Here is a 20,965-nt window from a genome sequence, read left to right on the forward strand (position 1 = left end):
TACAAAATTACCCAAAAATGCCAGGCCTAATACGTACTATAGCTAACATGTTGTATTAATTTTACTTTTCATGTTGCTAGTTGCATGTTGTTGTATTTTTGTTATTTTATCTATTGCAAAGTGCATTGTTCTAGATGTAATTGTGCTGTGTAACTAATACTCATAAAATCTATTTTTAAGCACACACCCTCAATTTTACTTTAAAGCAGTCCACCATTAAAGTATATTTGTTCACTTTTAGTATCACTTTAAGAATAATCCATAATTACAGCCTCTGAATGTGAAATTGGCCACGAATCAACAATTACTACACTTAGTAAACCAATTTAATAACCCATGACATAAATATTCAGCTCTACTAATTAGGACTTGCTACTTTTAGCCATAAACGCAGCCAACTTCTTTAAAATAAACTTTGGCATAATCATTCTTTCCCAAATTAGTTTCATTAGTTACTGCTGTAATTTGCTTGGTAGACAGTTGTACATTAAAAGACAGCATCATTAATGTTGTTTCATAATGTTAACCTTGACAAAATAGTATTAAGAGATAATCACTATACCATACCGTGAGCAATACATCAACATGCTGAAATCTACTTAGGCTTATCGATAATAGACAAGAGCAGAAATTTCATAATGTTAAAATAAAGCGTTGAAGTGTTGTCTGGCTTTTTTTCGTCAGAAGGGTGCCCATGTTGGGGGATTGGCAGGGGCCCAACTTAGTTCCCCAAAACAGATCTCTACAACTGCAAGAAGGAGCAGTGGGCCCCAATACCAAAATTTTGTTGTGGGGCTGACTGTGGACCAACGCCACTGCTATCTAGCATTGCTTTTCATCGTAACAATTACTATAGAATTCATTAAGGTCCATCAGCACTGACAACCGCTCTTTCTGATTATCGCGCAAAAATTAAACTAGGTCACGTCTGGATCAAACGATGCTATAGTGATTTAGGAGCCAATGAGATAATGGTGTAGTTCAATTAGCCGATCAGAACCCTACTTCTGTGTTTAAACAGCGCCAAATCAGCACAGACTACTGAAGGAACTTGTAGATGAGAATATGGTTGGCAAATATGATGCAAGTATTTGCCACACTGACTGTTCCCCCCCCCCCTGCCTACCGCGTTATTTCTTTCTGCAACCATAATGGGCCGCAATGCGATAACACATAGTACATACATGTAATTATAGGCCTATGAGGCTAGATATAACACGAGTTTATTACCATTATTATTTCCTCTTACTTTATAAAATAAAAAGCAATCGATAGAATTAAAATTCTACAACGGTTTACCTGGGGGTTCGAACCCACAATCTATGTATCCATAGTCTAATGCCTACACGACTGTGCTATGATTCGATTGTGCCAGAAAGGTGTTTGTTTATGATACTTATTGATTACGGAATAAAGTGCATACACACAATATACTATTACTAGTGTATTAGTACTAATAAATACGTATATAATCCTAACCCTAACCCTAACCCTAACCCTTACCCTAACCCTAACCCTAACCCTAAACCCTAACCCTAAACCCTAACCCTAACCCTAAACCCTAAACCCTAACCCTAAACCCTAACCCTAACCCTAACCCTAACCCTAACCCTAAACCCTAAACCCTAAACCCTAACCCGTACCCTAACCTAACCATAAGACCCTAACCCTGACAATAATGAACCTTGCCTCGGACTATGCGGTTAGTGATATATTGCGGCCCATTATGGTTGCAGAAAGAAATTAAGCCTGCCCACCATGGCAAAAAAGGAAAACTGAAACATTCATCAAAATTAAGTTATCAGAAGTGAGATCAAAGATATCTAGTAAACATCTCAAAAAAAGTAACTAACCCCCCTTAAATAATGGCCATTATTCAAAAAGGGGTTATTGTATTACAAATCTGTAAAATGTGTTGGAAGCAGAATTTATTTCTGCGCATTTTGACACCTCATACGATACGATAGCCCAGAAAACAATAAAACACCGGTCAATTTAATGTACATTTGTAGTGAGGTCCAGATTTGAAAGTTGCACTTACATACAAATGTTTACAATACAAAAACACTCAGATCTTTACACAGATTTCCTCCCATTACACTGAATACAAAATCAATACAATTTACTGCAACTTTCAAATCTTGGGTTACTTTGATTTGAATGTACGCTGTGACGTCAATATTTAGTCAATTGCTGCAAATGAGGTGTCAAAATGTGCGGAAATAAATTCTGCTTCCAACGCATTTTACAGATTTGCAATAAAATCACCCATTTTTTTAATAAGGGGGTTAGTTACTTTTTTTGAGATGTTTATATATCTTCTTTACCTACAGAACAATATGGTGCTTTAGTATAAGCAATTTGGTAGCTACTTGTAGAAGTCACTTTAAAACATGACAAGCAAACACAACTTACTTGAAATCTTGGTTTTCAAACACTCTCCAAGCATGCTCCAAGTCAAATCCTAGCCGCCGTCTCTCCACATCAAAGTTGTATTCAAACAGACCACCTGAAGATGCAAATCACATTAAAAACAGAGAAAATGGATCAGAGCTTATACTTAAAACTGTGTTATCAACTTCCCCAATGGCCGAGATTGGACAAGTTGTTTTGATTCACAACTGCCTTGGCAGTGTTTTAACTTGCTCAGATCAAATTGCTGCCCAGGAATAGTCCATGTGTTTGCTATGTGTGTCACCATTCATGTCTTGTTTCACAAGGTCCTTTAAAGGGGCATTTCATGATCCACATCAGCCTCGGCCCCAACTTTTCTATAAAAATAAGAGTTCTTATACCATCGGAAACCTCGGACTACATAATGATTGTGCGCAAAAAATCAGGGATTGAGTTTAAGGCATGCGAGTGCGATCGTACACCATCGCACATCTTAAATGGCCTGTCCGAGTGTTCTTTATAGCACACCTCAATTCCTAAACTTCTTAATGAGTACAATTTAATAGCACACCTGACAGTCCGCCTGGACATTTCAAGAAGTGCGATTTGTAGCACCTCTGTTATTTTCAAAAAGTTTTTGTCACCAAAGTTTCAAAGGTCACTCAGTGAATGTACAAATGTGTTGGGGTTAAAGAACTGTGTCCTCATAGATGAACATTGTGGATCCTAGTGAATGTAATACTCAAACGGAAGCAACTGCAAATTTCAGTTGCCAATAAGCAAATGACAGTGCCAAATTCAAGCCTTGAAAAAATGGATTATAATCCAAATTGATGCATGGATATTCTTTTTTCCAGTTTTCCCGTAACTTTATAATCATATCTTTAATGCTCTAGCTCTTGATGCGTTCGTACCAATCTCCCATGAGGTTCAGATCAGACAAAAATTCACAAAATACAATATCATGAACAAGATGTGCCGGAATTATGTGATGCAAAGTAGAAACCTATAGGTTTCGATATCAAGCTTTTTGAGAATCGGATAACTCCGGCAAGTAAATTTAGTAAGATTGAACCCATTCTCACCAAGAAATTTCAGGGTTTACATAAAATATTGCAAATGGGATATGTGACAATCATTTACTGTAAAACTGGTATTTTCGTGCATGTATTGTAAATGTTCGCGCTTTGGCAATTTTAAACTACATTGCTTCAATTTATTTGCTTGTTTTTAATTTTGCAATTTTGAGTTTTCTTACATAGACATATACATTATAGTCCTGTGTTTTTATTTTTCACGGTAGCTGTGTTGCGCGAAAAAAGTGCAAAAAATTAATGTACCGCAAAAATTTCCACTCTTACTGTAACAGCATCAATTTGCTGATTCTTGCTAACATGTTAACGCTTGAAAATATGCAATGGGTTATTCCAGTTGAAATCCTTACACCCACTGTAATGGAAGACAAGGCATGACCTTAATCTCCTACACAGGGGTGTAGATTTCAAATGGAGTCACCCATTCTGGTAACCCCATTTGAAATTCACACTCCCTGTGTGGAAGATACAGGTCATGTCTTCCATAGGGGGTGTATGGATTTCAATTGGAATAGCACAAACAGTTATATAAGATGCAGTGGAGAACATTAAGAAATAATGCAACAACCTGCAGCTAAGAATCAGTGCCAAAAGATTTCAACCCAAATCGCGGGTCAAATAATCGAAAAGTCGCCCAATTTTTCTCTTTACCATTGGTTTCTATGGTGCAGGAAACTATCGGAAGTCGATGGAGCCAATGTTAAAAAGTCGCCCAATTTTTTTCTTGGGACAGGAAATTGTTAGAAGTCGCGGGAAAAATCTTCAAAAGTCGCCCAATTGGGCTACCAAATCGCGGGTTTGGCAACCCTGCTAAGAATATTCAGAGCACAGTCTGTGCAGAATTGGGGGAAAACAAAGGGATTAAAAAACATGCATTGTGTTACTGAATTACTATAACTGCCAAAATCATATATCATGTATGGAAGAATCGGCATTGCTGATCAATTTAGAGCAAGTAGTCGATTTTCGAGTAGAAGATAGCATTTATATGCAAAGAGTTTCTACATTCTCAAATTACACAAATGAAACTAAGAAGTAGCACAACAGTTCTAACAAAAAATGAATCGAAACGGTACAAGTCACCGTACAACTAATTATTTATTCACTAAGAAGTGAAGTGCTATGTTTACACCGGATATGCAGGTAATGGGGCTTTGTTACGAAACTTATAAAAGTGAATCTACTTTGTTTTGCAATGTCTTCTTTATTCAAAACTGTGTGTGAAATCAAGAAACTGGCATATAATAGACCATCTTTCCATCATTCTATTATGCAGTTGCATAAACTACAAAATAAAGATGTATAACTTAATTAGTGGATAATTAAATCTGGTCAACCAGAAAAACTCACTTTTTGGTCAGATGGAATCACCCAGATGGAATCACCGACGTTTCGGCCAAAACCTTTGGCCTTCAGCTGGGTGGATGATTTAGGGTCATCCGAGGTCAATCGATGAGGAAGTTGCTTGATGACCCGATCCCAACCATGTGACAGATTCACTCTAACGCCCCCGCTCCTGTTGAGTGACGGTTGTTCGGCTCGCACCCACACTGCTTCTTTGACTCCCCGTTCAAACCAACGGGGTTCCATCTGGGTGATTCCATCTGACCAAAAAGTGAGTTTTTCTGGTTGACCAGATTTAATTATCCACTAATTGATCAAATCCCAGATGACTGAAAGTATACACAGTGTTAAAGATGTATAACTCTAAGCCCAGTCTACAGTAAGCCAAAAAATTAAGGTACCAGTTACATTTACCCCCTGTAAGGCAGATATGTCATAATTGGAACCCACAGCCAATAGCTGCATCTTTTAGCTCGACATTCGTTGACATTGTTCAAGAAATTTAAAAGACTTCATTGATTAGCACGAAAAACTAGCGCCATGCTTTCATTGATTAGAACACAAAAGTGCATCTTTTTATTTTGTATCTTCATTAGGTTTGGGATCACCGTTTCTTTAATTCTCCACCAATTTCAACAAACAAGGTCTTAAATCAGAGCTAAAGAGTACTGGCATCGGGTGCTTGTTTTAATTTTGACATATTTGTCTTTATTTAGGATATACAGGGGTGAACACAACTGCTATCTTAATTCTTTTGCTTACTGTATTATTACATTGTCAGAGGATTCCTACACTTTTCCTGGTTTAACAAACTTTTAATGCTGATTATTAATCTACATTACACTGTAGACCTGAAAATTTCGCCCACGTTTTTCCAGTATGAAAGAACTTTTAACAACCATCAACATTCTTCACCAAAACAAGACCTTATTATTATACAAAAAATCCATTTCACTTTCATTTTTGTAAAACTACAAAAATCTTATTTCCTGCTTTATCATTTCAATATTCGGGTCATGAATATGTCCAGGGATAATACAATCAAGGTAGTTTGTGAACATGGAGACTATAAGAATCTAGTCTTGTGCAGCTCAGATTCTCTAGATAGATCTGATCATGCATGGAAGACATACAAACATATTGACAGACATGACACCCTTACCTGGTGTCTGCAAGAAGCATGTCCCTGGCATTGGTAACTCAGGTTCTCTATGGACCTGATCAAAGCACCAGGCATGGAAGACATACAAACATATTGACAGACATGAAGCCCTTACCTGGTGTCTGCAAGAAGCATGTCCCTGGCATTGGTAACTCAGGTTCTCTATGGACCTGATCAAAGCACCAAGCATGGAAGGCAAAGGCGAAGACATCTTCTAACTTCTCTGGAGCTGCCGTGCAAGCTGTCAATCGTATCAGCCAATCCTGGCAATGCTCGTTGGTAGCAAATTTGCATCTGTAGAAGGGAAATAAAAAAGGAAATCACATTTAATGATTACTGATATGGGCAATTCCAAGCGTTGCGGAATGATGCAAACTGCCTTTGTGCGAATTTCTTTTTGATGCAGCAGCCAAATATGTATTAACAGCACAAGGTGAATAGCATAATGTTAAAGTATTTTTGGTTAGTGAATGATTAAGGTAGGTGAAACTTTTCCAAACCACCCTAATTTCCTAATTTGCATATGCAAAGTTCAAGCGTTATGGAATGATGCGCACGGGACCAGTATTTTTGCACTAAAACATTTTTGACAAACTCTGTGAGTTTAGTAATCTGAGATATTAAATGTGCCACTTAATCTAAAGCTTAGGATGTAAACTGACAATTGTCAGTATCGATTAAAAAAAAATTTGGGCATTGTCTCTTTATGCCAAATTTTCCGACACTAGGTCACGCTATGGAATGATGCAAGGAGCGTTGGAATGATGCTGTGTGTAAAATCCCATAGAAAATGAAAAGCAGTCCATGTTTGAAAATAAAAATAAATAGATCAATAAATTTGAGTAAATTGTGTTTTATATACTTGGCTACTTATGTTAGCTGACAAATATCAATATTTATCCAAAAATATTTATCACCAATTTTTTTTAATCAGATGACTTGTGTTGCATGGTCACATTTTGAAACTAAAATTATGTCAACATTTTGCTAGTCTAAAATTCTTGGAAGTGAAATTTAGCACTGGGTGTTAGCCATAGGATGTAACATAACAACTATCACCATCTATCAAGAAATAATCATCACTGTTTTTATTTTATCGTAAATTTAAAGAAAAAATCCTTGCAATCCATGAATCCTTATGGCGCTTGGAATGATGCAGGGGTTTTGTGGAGTTATGTCACTTACAATGGTTCAGGCAATGCTGAAACATCAATTACTGTAAAGATAATTCTGTGCAATGCATTTCTGAAAGTTCTAACCCAAAATTGTGAATATTTTTTTTTTCAAACGGGCACATTATGAATTATGCATCATTCCGCAACGTTGCGGTATGATGCAACTTTAATTGGTCGTTACCGCCGCAAATTAGACTTTTTGAAAATTATTTTTGGGTCATTGGATAGGGATGAATAAATTTGCTTTGCATTCTAGTTTCAATGAAAATCAACCTTATTTTAAAATTGCAGTGCTAATAAATGATACTTTTGCGTTGCGGAATGATGCTTTTAATCGTAAAATTGGTACTCAAACAATGCTGACGAAGCTACACGTTATAAAATTTGAAAATTTCTGGTGTTTATATTTTGAGCTACTTATAAACTTTATATTCACATGCATAATTTGTTTCCAAAATTTTACAGTACAGAGCAGTTGCTGTGTTTTTAGTTTTGCTGCTTTTACCAGTCAAGAATATGCAAATTTATGCAAATTAGGATGTTTTTCTAACAATGGACACCATTTCCTCCTAAAAAAGTACGTTTTCAGAAAATATAGCTTTTTAGCTACAATATGAGACCAAAATCACATACTTGACTTGATTTTTAAATTTTGACAATTTAGGCGAGGTTGCTTGGAATTGACCATATATGAAAGAGGAAGGAGTTGAAATTCTTAAAACAGTAGCAACTGACATGGAAAATGCAGCTACTACATGGAAAAAGAAGTTTAGGAGTGAACACAAGAGACTTTCCAAAATTGACCTTTGCAGCCAGGATCATCTCCCCCAGTTGAGTTGCATGGGTTACAACATGAATCACTCTTCAAATAAGGCCAAAAATTGAACACTTTGAAATCTGGGACACCATTCAAGGCAAAACATATGTCATGTGGAAAGTTAAATTATACAGGTTCTCATTACGAGTAGCATTGAAGGGGCAAATGCTCCGTCAGAAGGGGCAGTCATTTCCCTGATTTTGACAGTAGAAAAAAATTTCTGTATGTTTCATGACAACATGAGGGTCTTTTTAAAAATGAACAATTTGGAGCTCTATTTTGAGCTATTTTGAAATAGGATAGAAATACCTTGCACTCAATGGGCTACATTGTATAACAAAAGCACAAGTAAATTTAACCGAAGCGACCGACATTGATTTTGCTAACCCTGATAAATTTGCATTATTCTGCACATGTCCTTCATAGAGATTCTACAAAACTGTAGTACATCCATATACATGAACTCAATTTCTTATCTAGGACTACATGTATACATGTATAAAGCCATGATTGTTGACAAGGAAACAAGGAAACAAGGGGGGGGGGGCAGGGGCCCTGACAAAAAAATGAAAGAAAAAGTGCCCTCTGACTAAAAAAAATGAAAGAGAAAATCAGGAGGGCAAAGGAAAAGAAAAAGGGCAAAGGGAGCCCCTTTGCTAGCAAAATGCAGGGCCAAAATAGTGTAAAATACAAAAATTTTCCGCGCTACGCGCGCACATTGTAACAATAAGGCCATTTTTTAGCCGGATAATGGGCAAAAATAGTGTAAAATACCTTTTTTTCCCAACTGCAATTTTTTTCGTCTGTGCCCTAAAAATTTTATTTTGCCCCCCGACCAAGAAAGCTGGCTACGCCCCTGTTCCAAGGTTTGTGAGTTAAGCTTTAATTCTCATTTTTTCAGTTCACTTTCACCAGCTTACTGTATTGTGGTTCGTTTTGTACTTGAAATGTCACAATTCAATTCTGGTTGTCAAAGCCATAGTTATTTTTGGACAAGCCCTATTTCTTACATATCGTCATTCGTCATTTCATTCATGTGTTCCGCAAAAGAGTCACAGGCTGGCAGTCAATTGGATTTTTTGTACCAGAGATAACATGATTTGTTTTCCAATGCTATAAGGCTTTTAAAAAAAAGGTTTGTCTTAAAGCTCCTGCACGCATTTTTAAAAATTTTACTCAAAACACCATAAAATTACCAAATCGGGAATTTTAAAAAATCACATTTTGCATTCTTTTTTTTTTTTTTCCCCAACAAATGATTTGGTCTGTGAGTTTAATTCTGGTCGACATTCCTATGATTTTTTAAGTGATGCAATCACTATGGACCACAATAGCCTCATCCCAATAGCATAGTTCAATAACGTCAATTAAACAATCAGAGTGCAAAATTTGACCTCATGTTGCAGAGTATGAGTTTTTGTACTCAAATTGTCAAAGGTCATTCAATGAATGTACAAATGTATTGGGGTTATAGAACTGTGCCCTGATAGATGAGCATGTTGTGGATCCTAGTGAATGTGCTTTTCCAGTTGAAATCCATACAAGACTTATGGCACACATGACCTTTATTGTGAATTTTAAATGGGCTTTTTTTGCAATACCTGAATGGGTGAATCCATTTGAATACATACATACATCCCTGTGTCAGGTGAAGAACAAGGTCATGTCTTCCATAGGGGGTCCAAGAGCAGTGGTGGTGCCACGGAGGGAGGGGGAAAATGCCCCAGTCAGAACTCTTGCCCCTTGTTGCCCCCTCCCCGAAAAACCCAAAATTACTTAAAATTTCCACTTTTTGCGGTGATTTCCCCCCCCTTCACCTTGCCCCCTAATGCCCCCAAAAAATTCCTGGCGCCGCCACTGTCCAGGGGTGTATGGATTTCACCTAGAATTGCCCAATTAGCAAATTTGCCCCAAGGCTGAATGATTTCATACTATTTTCTATAGAGCCCCCAACACCAGCAATATATACATACTGTCAGGACAATTGTGTGTGTTGTTCATCGCCCACGATTGCATACTATTTCAGTCCAACAATGCAACTTGATCCACACTACATCTACAGTAGACAGCTAGATTAACATCAACATAGGTTCACCTGTTGAAAGCCATTTATACATTGCTGGGGCACTGTGTTACAAATGTATTATTCTGCATTCCAGTTTAACCTTTGCATCTATTTTATTTCTGCATATTCCAATTGGCCTTTGCATTATTTCTTTATAAAATTGTCTTTGCAACGGTGTGTGCATGTTGTCATATAATGTGTTGTCTAATACAAGATTGTGTACAATGCATGATTACTTAATTTTAAATTTTGTGTAAAATTGTTGATTTAAATGCTTTAGTATTATAGTAAAGCATTTATCTGCCACACTGTGAATCACTCCACATTGCAATGCCAACCTAACCACACATGAAATGTACTTTTTTAATTATGCTTTGTAATCTTACATTGTAGGCCCTATTTGTGTACATATAAGAACTGTAATTTGTTGGCTTAACCAGGGACCGGAGACCGTATTATATGGTCCATGGCTTAACCCGAAAGTGGTAGATTTAATTCCAACCCCCTAGTCCATAGCTTTGTGACATGGAGTGGAACACATATTTTAGTTGTTGTTGTTGTTGCTGTTGTGAAACCATGCAAGAGACTGGATAAAATCAAGGTTTGTGTGTTGCTCATAATAATTAACAATAAATTCAATTGTCAATAAAATTTTCACATGATAAATTGGTTATTCAACAACTCCTCCTATACCTTTGTACAGGAGCCAACCGTTGTTAATCCGTGATGAATCCACACTTTTACTGAAGCGTATTACTTAACGCGAGCGAGACTACGCGTTACGCGAGAGCGCGTAAAATTCGTCATGCCTGGAACCTTTGTGCGTATGCAAGCTTACAAGTTGAATTCAGTATTTTTCAGGTAGCGGCTAAACTTTGCCGTTGTATTCTGTAGTTTTATTGCTGATATTAACAGAGAAAGCATCGAAGTTTTTGCAAGGCTTAGTGACAATGATTAACTGACATTTCCTCGTGAAATAATCGTGAATTATACGATCTTTAGCTTCTTTTCGTTGTTGAAAGGATTCAATCATGTTTCATCGTTGTTCATCACCGTTTAACAACTCGCGTTCAGCGTCTGCGTGGTTTACTTAGCCGGGCAGCTAAAGCTGCCCTCGCCAAGTAAACCACGCAGACGACGCGCCGCATCGTTGTTAAACGGTGATGAACAACGTGAAACATGATTGAATCCCTAAATTAATAGTGGCATGATACCACCAGGTGCGTAAATGACTTCTCATCACTGAAAATTACTATTGCGACCAACTTTCAATAAATAAATAATGATGGCTTTATGAGTGTACACATCCATTCAACAAAATTGCAACAAATGCTCAGATTTAATTTAAATGCTAATAATGAAAGATTTTTAAGCGTGCTTACAACATACATTGTACAAGACTAACATAACATTATTGTATTTGTTTTTTAGGAGGCATATAAATGCATTTTCCCCAAAACTGATTGACCTTTCTTTTATTAGCCCTAACACCCCAGTTGCTTCTTGGCGAGGGGGAAGGAAACAGTTGCCACACCCGTGCACGGGCCTACATTGCCACAGAGAGGTAGCTTGCCTGCCCAAGCTTTCCGTCGCCATATGACTGTTCACATGATGACGCAATCGCATCACGTGGGATACCTGCTTGTGCCTACGCTTTCTGAATTGAAGTTTTTTTGATGTTTGGTACCGTTCGGGTTAACTGAAACCACCTCGAACTTATGAGAGGGGTGGGTAGAAATATGTTCCCACAAATGAGAATGACACAATATACTTTTAGCAGTATAAAACTACAACTTATAAGTCACCTTTTTGATTGGTCATTCTCAGGGACAGGCGATTTGCGCGGAACTTTTTTTCCGCGCAATCCCGCGCAATTTGCTATTTTTTCTCCTCTGGGCAGGGATACATGATTTGCACTGAAAATCAGCTCCGCGCAATCTCCGCGCAATTTGCTATTTTTTTCCGCGCAAATCGCCTGTCCCTGGTCATTCTGTATGCCTTAGTACATGTTTCCACAGCTAAATCTTCAATGATCTACAACTTTCCTTCATATCAACAATCCAAATCAGTTACCGCTCAAGTTAAAATCTTCATGCTGCATTTAATTTGGCGGGATTTTTTAAAGCATTTTAACAATTTATTAAATTAATCACACCAAGACTTATTGAAGGTCTTTCAAAGATACAATGACATTTCCTACATCAGTGGTCTTGTTCAGACGATCACAGAATTCAAGAGGATTGGCATGCTCGAGAATTGCCATTTCTAAGTCAATCCCTAATGGTGTCACTATGAACCACAATAGCCTCATCTCAACGGCATAGTCCAATAACCTCAATTACATAATCATAGTGCAAAATTTGACCTCCAGTTGTAGAGAATGAGTTTTTGTACCCAAATCTTCAAATGTTATTCAATGGATGTAAAAATGTATTGGGGTTTAAGAACTGTGCCCTGGTAGATGAACATGTTGTGGATCCTAGTGTGTGTCCACTGAAGCCTGGAATCCCTAAGTTTGGCAAAGTCCGATGGCATCAACTCTAGAATTACAACTGGAAGCTTACTGGTGACCCATCTAGTGATGCGCTACATTGAGCCATATTAAACCACGGTCAGCACTTGCCAATCTCAAAATGTATCGTTCACACGACGGTAGCATTCGAGGAGTATTCGAGGACCATTCGAGGATCACTCAGGGAAATGGTAAAATCACCTAACTTTTGGGGGATACATTTGAGGAAAAACATTGGGATTGGAATCCACAACAAAGGTCATATGTTAAGCTCAGCACTTGCTAATCTCAAAATGTATCGTTCACACAACGGTAGCATTCGAGGAGTATTCGAGGACCATTCGAAGATCACTCAGGGAAATGGTGAAATCACCTAACTTCTGGGGGATACATTTGAGGAAAAACATTGGGATTGGAATCCACAAGGCAGTTCACACGACGGATTTCCCAAAGTTTTTGCTTGAGAATCGTATTGCTACAAGCAAATAGCCCTCTGTGGACATGCCTAATATTACAATACAAGCAAATATGTGACCATCCTCCACAACTGAGCCCGGATGTCGCCAGTGCCACTATTGAGATATGCTCCATCGAACTTAACAATAAACAATAGGAAACAAAGGACTGTTTTATTGATTTTTCACTACTTATGTCAAGTACTATAGACATGATATACATCATTTTAAAGCTAATTTCAAGCAGAATATTTTGGTTGAATATCTCAAAAATGATGATTGGTGACTTCAGGGCTCAGTTGTGCTGAGGGGTCACATATATTAAAAATTTGTTGATGGCCGATACCCCACAAATCATAGTATATGCTACATGTATGTTATTTACTTGTGGATACAACATTTATACTACAGGGGTGTGAGAGGCCACAAACCAAAAACGAGGAAAAACGCTGAAAACGACGTAAAATCGGGGTAAAAATGCCAAATATGGGCTGATAATAAAAGAAAAAGGCGTAAATTTTGGCAATAAAAAACGAGAAAATCAGCTGAAAAGAGGAACTCTCACATCCCTGATACTAGTAACAGAAGTGCCAGTGTTCTGCTCTGCTCACTTTAATATCATGAAATTGACATGGACTGGTAAGAATTCAAACCTTGAAACAACTTCTTATTGGGTCTGAGTATGTGAAATATGTTGCAATGAAAGTTATGAAACATACTTAAAAAACATGAATGTTAAACATTCAGGGCCCGATGTCATAAAATTTACATACAATGGTTATCAATGCATGCCCTTTTGAGTGTTTGAAACTAAGTTGATTTGTAATCAATTAACACCTTTACCGATGATAGGAATGAAATATTTTAAGTTTTAAATCAATTCTGTAATTAGTATTACTTCAATTAATTAACCATTGTTGTAAAGTTTTTCCCTAGATGTTTCAGTTGCTTATTTGTACCTTTTTCCCTGTGTTCTACCTTTTTTTTGCCCCCTTCCCCTCCTTTAGTCTTTTTCTGAAATTCTATTTTACTGAAGCTTTTTTTAAATTTTGTCACCTGTATAGTTTTCCTTCACAAAAATGTACATTTCTTTAAGATTTCTTAATATAGAATGGAAGTTATCTTGACAACAATCAGACAATTTCAAAATTTCATATTATAAACAATCCAATATGCATCCTTGAATGAAAACTTTGAATAAATGAATATATTAAATGAATGAATGAACAATGATATTCCGACCTTGCCATCAATTTATGTAGGCCTGTACATCTTAAGACAAAATCTAATCAGCTGATTTATTCATTAGCAAACCAACAAGTCCTTGAATGGCCATACAATCTCATTGTTTTGTCATTTCAATGCATAATCAATATTGTTACTAATAATATATAGCTGGGGCCACTTCAGTGATGAATAGGAAACACGTTTGAACCTATGTTCATTAGTTATAAATGTGACGTGTCATGTCAAAAGGAGACACTTTTGGGCAGGATCGTAAACAGAGAAATAGCCAAAAATCTGCCAAGGGGAATTTTTTTCACAATTTGGGTTTGTTGCGAATTTGTGATGTTATTAATGTTTAAAATATTCTCTGATAGTTTCAGACCAGAATATAACTGACATCTTGTATATTTTGAGACATTTTTCTAGGTAATTCCTACTCTCAACATTGTCAATAATATTTTTAAAGGCCGATATCTCAATTTCCAATTTTATAATACCATAACTTATGAACTCAATATCTTCGCTTAGGAATGTCCGATTTCATTGGGGAAAACAGCATTGTGGAGCAAAATATCTCTATATTTAAGATATGTAAAAACCTCAAAATTGATAACCTGCCCAAAAGTGTCTCCTTTTGACATGACACGTCACAAATAAATGAAACATCTTGCTGTACATTTCAGGAAAAATAAATACAGAAGAAAGCAGTGATGCCAACGCTGCATCTTCTAAAGGCAACAAGTCAACAAGTCGCAAAATTAAAGGTGCAAAATTGGGCTAGTTGGTGATCACTTGCCGTTACTAAAAACACCGTAATTTACTTGATTTTACAAGATAAGATTTGTCACTAGTAAATTTGAACATTTGATTTTGCAATCTTATCTTATAAATAGGCATCAAGAACATTACATCACTTATTTTGTATTTGTTTTAACTATGATCTACATTTCTCCTTCATGCTCCTTTGCACATTTTTGCAACAGTTAGTTGACTTTCCCCAAGAATCAACAAAGTATTTTTTATAATATTATATTTATTTCTTTGAAATTTCAAATAGACATAAAATCAGCATTATCTACATGAAGAAGAGCTAATTCCACCAAGCTTTATTTACACAGACAACCAGCAAAAAATATCTTTCAGATAATTTTAGATATTTGCTTGATGCACCAACATGTAACTACAAAGACCGATTAATAACTTTGCACTCCTGAGATGAGTTACCAGGATGTGGAAGCGAGATCAAATCAGGGTTGCCAAAAGATTTTAGCCCGAATCGCGGGTCAAATAATCGAAAAGTCGCCCAATTTTTCTTTTTACCATTGGTTTCAATGGGGCAGAAAACTACCGGAAGTCGTGGGAGCCAATGTTGAAAAGTCGCCCAAATTTTTTCTTAACCATTGGTTTCTATTGGCCAGGAAATTGTCAAAAGTCGCGGAAAAATCTTCAAAAGTCGCCCAATTGGGCTACCAAATCGCGGGTTTGGCAACCCTGGATCAAATCCAAGGCCCAGATTGGGCTATTCTATTTGAAATCCACACTACCCCTGTAGAAGATTTTGGAAATATCTCCCACAGGGGGAGTACTCCCCCTGTATTATGGACAGAGATCATATGGACAGAGATCTTTTTATTTCGCTGCTCCTGAACTTTGGAACAATTTACCATATAATGTAAAAAACTCTAAGACTCTTGTACAATTCAAATCTTCCTTAAAAACACATTTGTTTACTCTAGCATTTTGTGACAATTGATTTATCTCATGTTTTACTTTGTTCATTTATATCACATGCATAAATTGTTTATAGGTTGTATTGTGTAGGTATTGTTTGTTATTTGTTTATTCATGTTTAAGCGCTAAGGGACTTCGGTGTAAAGCGCTATATAAGAGTCGTATTATTATTATTATTATTATTATTATTATGGCTTTACCTTCTAGATGCACAGATGCAGACAACTAGTTACAAGTACACCATTTCAAGAAGTGTCTATTTCTTGGAACTTTCTTGTGTTTTGCATAATTTCTAAGCTGATTTTTGTGTGTGGGGGAGGCTAATTTGGAAAGTGCCTCATCATTTTGTCCTCTTCCTGTCAGTCTTCCTCCATTTCATTTTTTCTTACGATAAATCCAACTTGTTTTGTGCATACAGACCAAAGGGTTTCTAGTAAGGATGAAATAATTCCGTCTGATCTAACATGTTTTGTGCATGCGGACCAAAGGGTTTCTAGCAAGGATGAGTGATTTCAGAATTTGAATATTAGGATTTAGGTGAATTTGAGGGGGTATGTTTGAAGGAAGGGCAGGCTACAGAAGATGGGAATGGTTACTGTTTAAAACTAAAAAGCATTATGTTTGTACTTTCAATAAGCATGTTGACCATGTGGAAATCTGTCCTCGAGTCATTAGCACACCTGGTACAAGTAACGGATGTCCACCCACTCCAGGAAGGATGAAGATAGTATAATAACCTTATTGAGATGGCTTTCAGGAAAGGATATTTTGTACTATATTACATGATGTACATTAAAGGGAGATATTCTGTACAAACAAATTTGTTTGCCTAGCTGCTCTGAGATCTATCAGCATGTTTCTACTGGACACACCGTGTTTCTACTACTGTACACACCATATTTCTTACCACGTAACACTCACCAACTGATTACCGTTTGCAACCATCATGTTTCCACTGACGCTCTACTCTGCAAACGTTCGTGCTATCTGGTGTAGCTGCATTTTATTTTAATACCTTAGGTCATTGTGTGTCACACGCACCGCCACTTATGAAAGATTAGTACCATTAGGATAGAAATAAACATTTATTTTTATTTCTTTATAACATTCGGCCAAAGCAAGGCAAAGCCCAATAACCATCATGTGGCAATGCAGGGAATTGAACCCAGGTTGCAGTGGTGAGCATGCGAGTGAGGAAACCACTACACATAACACCCCTTTTCAACAATTCAAAGTACCCTTTTTATGATTTTACAAACACATGTACACTAAAATTAATGGTTGGACGTCGAACGCATCCTTTTTTTAGAAAGTTTCCCAGAAGCATGTGTATCAAATAATTTGCAGTTAGTGACCATACCAGCAGTTGCTCTTGACATGGAGTCTAGCTCTTTCTACAGTCCATGCTGAAATATAGCAGTTCAGATTATAACTAAGCTGCTGAACATGGATCCATTATTCTTGCAACGTGCAACTTAAACCGATGTTCATGTTATTATTCACGATAGATAGGGAAGCACAACATCCCAAGGACATGTGATAATAACATTAACTGAACATGTTACACAATTCCAAATGTTACATGTCATATTTATAGTAGTAAGCGATGCCACTACAAGCTGTATCTAAGTATACCCATCAGTTTTGATAGCTATTGAAAAGCCCATGCTTCTCCCAAATGCAACATTGGATCCTCTGGAATTAAATGACCATAATTTATTGACTGTTGATTAAAGTTAACAAATTATGCAGATCCTAATGATGCATTTCAATGTGAAACTCACCACTCATGCTCATAATCACTGGAAACTGATCAGTGATGGGTACCAATCATTTTGATACAGCCTGTATGAATGTGGCCAACTGTTGTTGTGATGTTCTCTTGCTGTTTTCTAAATCGGTCCTAGATGATTGTATCAAGAAAACTGTTTTATATTGGGAACCAAAACCATTGTTTCACCAATTTCGAGTAAGCTATGTTGACTTTAATTGTCAAAACATGACCATACAGATGTTTTATAATTTTTCTATATATCTCAAGAACAAGTCCTGTTGAGCCATAGCTGTATTTTATGAGGTGTGTTTTTAACTGCTACAATAAGCTGCATGCATGTGTTATTATTACGCTCGTACCCGTTCACCATGGATGCTAGCCATGCTTAAAGTGACAATTTAAGGAGCGAGGGAATACAACAGGTTGATAAAACCTACATGTATGACCTTTAATGGTAATGTCTGAGCGAGACAGCCAAATCCAACCAACTATTTGCGGATCAAAGATACTTGCCCCAAGCATTATATAACACACAATGTGTTCTACTTGCATACATTGGGCTGTTCCACTTAAAATCCACACTACTCCTGTAGAAGATTTTGGAAATATCTTCCACAGGGGGAGTATGAATTTCAGATGGAATGAACACATTAGCAGCTCCAAATAAAACTCTCCTTCCATCTGTGGAAGTTTCAGGTTGAATCTTTCTCAGAGGGTGTATGAAATTCAAATGGAGCTACTAATGTGTTCATTCCATTTGAAATCCATACTCCCTCTGTGAAAGATATTTCCAAAATCTTTCACAGGGGGAGTGTGGATTTTAAATGGAATAGTCCATTACCACTTTAGTACTCTCTCATATCAAGTTCTCTTGGCAATAACGCTTTAGAATGCATAAAAATAACATTAAATTGTCTGGAAACCTGTTTGCACAAAAACCTGGATATAATTTTTGCAATTTTATTTTGTAGCTATAGTTTACAGCCTACCAGACCATTTAATGACAGTCTCCGATACAGGCAGTTATATTTTTGATAATAGCTTACTGGTGATGCAGTAAGCAGCGTACAGAGTTTGGTAGATCTTTTTCAAGCGCATGTTTCTTACCACCTGGGATGACTGTCTTGAATTTTGATCCAGTTTCCATGCACTTGCATAATGCATATAAATGTGGGAAAAGCGGTGAAAAAAGGACTCATAACCACACACTTTTTACTAAAACTTTATCCTGGAAAGGGTATCAAGTTTGCTGTACATCTTGGAGAAATCCCTATTTAGGGATAGACATCATAGTGTATAAGACCCAGAAACAGTACAATTGCAAACGTCCCAGAAAGGATACACATTCAAAAATAAGTTCTTTGTTATTATTTTTTTTAAAGTCCCACAAAGGTGTCCTTTCCACCATTTTTTTGACCTGTTTACATGCAGGGTTATTTTGGGAACTTCACCAAGAGTGTTTCATAACCTTGTACAGTGTGCACTCATCTTCATACTATTTTTTAACCAAAATATGTTGTAAGTACGGTATGTCCCTTGATTTTTCGTCCTCATACTTTTTTAATCAAAAGCGTTCAAGGTGCTCCCTTAATCTATATTCAGGTCAGGATAGACTTGTAGATGCAGAGAGCAATACTTAGCCTTATTCAAACCTATTCGTACCTAGCAATATTAACTGCTTCTCAAGGGTGAAAATAAGTGGGAGACGGGAGCCGTTTAGCCCCCAGAAACCCTGAAATGGCCCCTGGTCCCATCTAAATTTAAGCTGACCAGGGGACACTTTTCTTTAGAAACTGGCCCCTGGTCACTACACCCAAAAATTCAATTCCATAGCCATTAATGCATGATGATCTTACTCAGAACAAATATTGGCCCCTTGTTGATTAGAAGTGACCCCTGGTTCCATGTTGAATGAAGTGAACCAGGGGCCATTTTGTGTAAAAAGGAGCCCCTGGTTCATCATTTCTTATTTTCACCCTTGCTGCTTCTATAAAGCAGACATTTTCAATATGAAAAATTATTGTACATTTTCTTCTCTTGTTCAAACTTGTGTATTTTATGATGCGAAAATATTTTGTTTGTCCACCTGAGCTGGAAAAAGTGTGTGGAATCCAGGAAAACATTCACTAGAAAATATTGGAATTTGGAAGAAATTCTACTTTCCTAAATTGATAAAAACATAACCAAATAAATCTGTCTACTTTGCAACCCCTTTTTTTGGAAATTTATTTTTCGACATCAGCTCATGTTTACCAACTGCAATCATTCACAATGATGACTGCTCCCAGTCACACGGAAGAGTTGTATTAATTGCATGGTGCAGAATCCTCCGGCAGAATTGGGATAAAAGAAATGGGCTTCAAAATAGACTACCATATACGTGCTATTCCAGTTGAAATCCATACACCCCCTATTGTAGACATGGCCTTAACCGTCCACACAGGGAATGTGTATTTCAAATTAGGGATACCTTAAATGAGTGACTCCATTTCAAATCTACACACCCTATGTAGGATATTAAGGTCATATCTTACATGGGCAGAGGGTGGATGGATTTTAAAAGGAACAGCCTTATCTGGATACAGCGATTGTATATCAACAGCTCCAATTGGCAATATGGGTTTTTCTTACCTAAGAGACTTCCCATCTTTACACTGGATCACAAGGTAGAATAATTCCTTACACTCAACACTCTCTATCAACCTAACTGGCACCTGTACAGAAACAAAAAGAGATAAAAAAAATCACAAAATGATAACCATATACTGACAAAAAAAAAAAGAGATATTAACCCTAACTGTACCAAACATCATAAAACCTCAATTCAGAAAGCATATAGGCACAAGCAGGTATCTCACATGATGCGATTGCTTCATCATGCAAACAGTCATATGGCGACGGAAAGCTTGGCCGGGCAAGCTACACCCCCGTGGCAAGGAAGGCCCATGCATGGGCGGGGCGTGGCATCCGTGGAGTCAGGGGTTCAAAACCGCACCCAAGAAAAAAAGTTTTCTCTTCTTCTTTTTTCTATCCTCCCCCCTCCCCAAAAAGCAACTGGGCATTAGAGCTAATTAAAAGTGTAAATATTCTGTCCAGTATATATTCAACTTACAACATCCAATGCCCACCCATATTATATTTTTCTGGAAATAAAAATTGACCTTATACATGTAGTACCTTAAGATTCAAACACATATTTTTATCATTGCTGATAG

The 20,965-nt window shown here is 37.0% G+C and overlaps 1 protein-coding gene across 1 annotated transcript in view; it reads right to left on the bottom strand.

Annotated features, from left to right (window-relative positions):
- LOC140164548 (phosphatidylinositol-3,5-bisphosphate 3-phosphatase MTMR3-like) overlaps positions 1-20,965 on the bottom strand; it is a 68,225-nt gene that overhangs the window by 23,990 nt on the left and 23,270 nt on the right. The window contains 3 exon segments of the mRNA XM_072187853.1: positions 2,416-2,509; positions 6,110-6,288; positions 20,382-20,464. Coding sequence (XP_072043954.1) covers positions 2,416-2,509; positions 6,110-6,288; positions 20,382-20,464 — 356 coding nt within the window.

Source organism: Amphiura filiformis, chromosome 11 (assembly GCF_039555335.1).
Source record: "Amphiura filiformis chromosome 11, Afil_fr2py, whole genome shotgun sequence".
In the NCBI taxonomy this organism is placed as follows: domain Eukaryota; kingdom Metazoa; phylum Echinodermata; class Ophiuroidea; order Amphilepidida; family Amphiuridae; genus Amphiura; species Amphiura filiformis.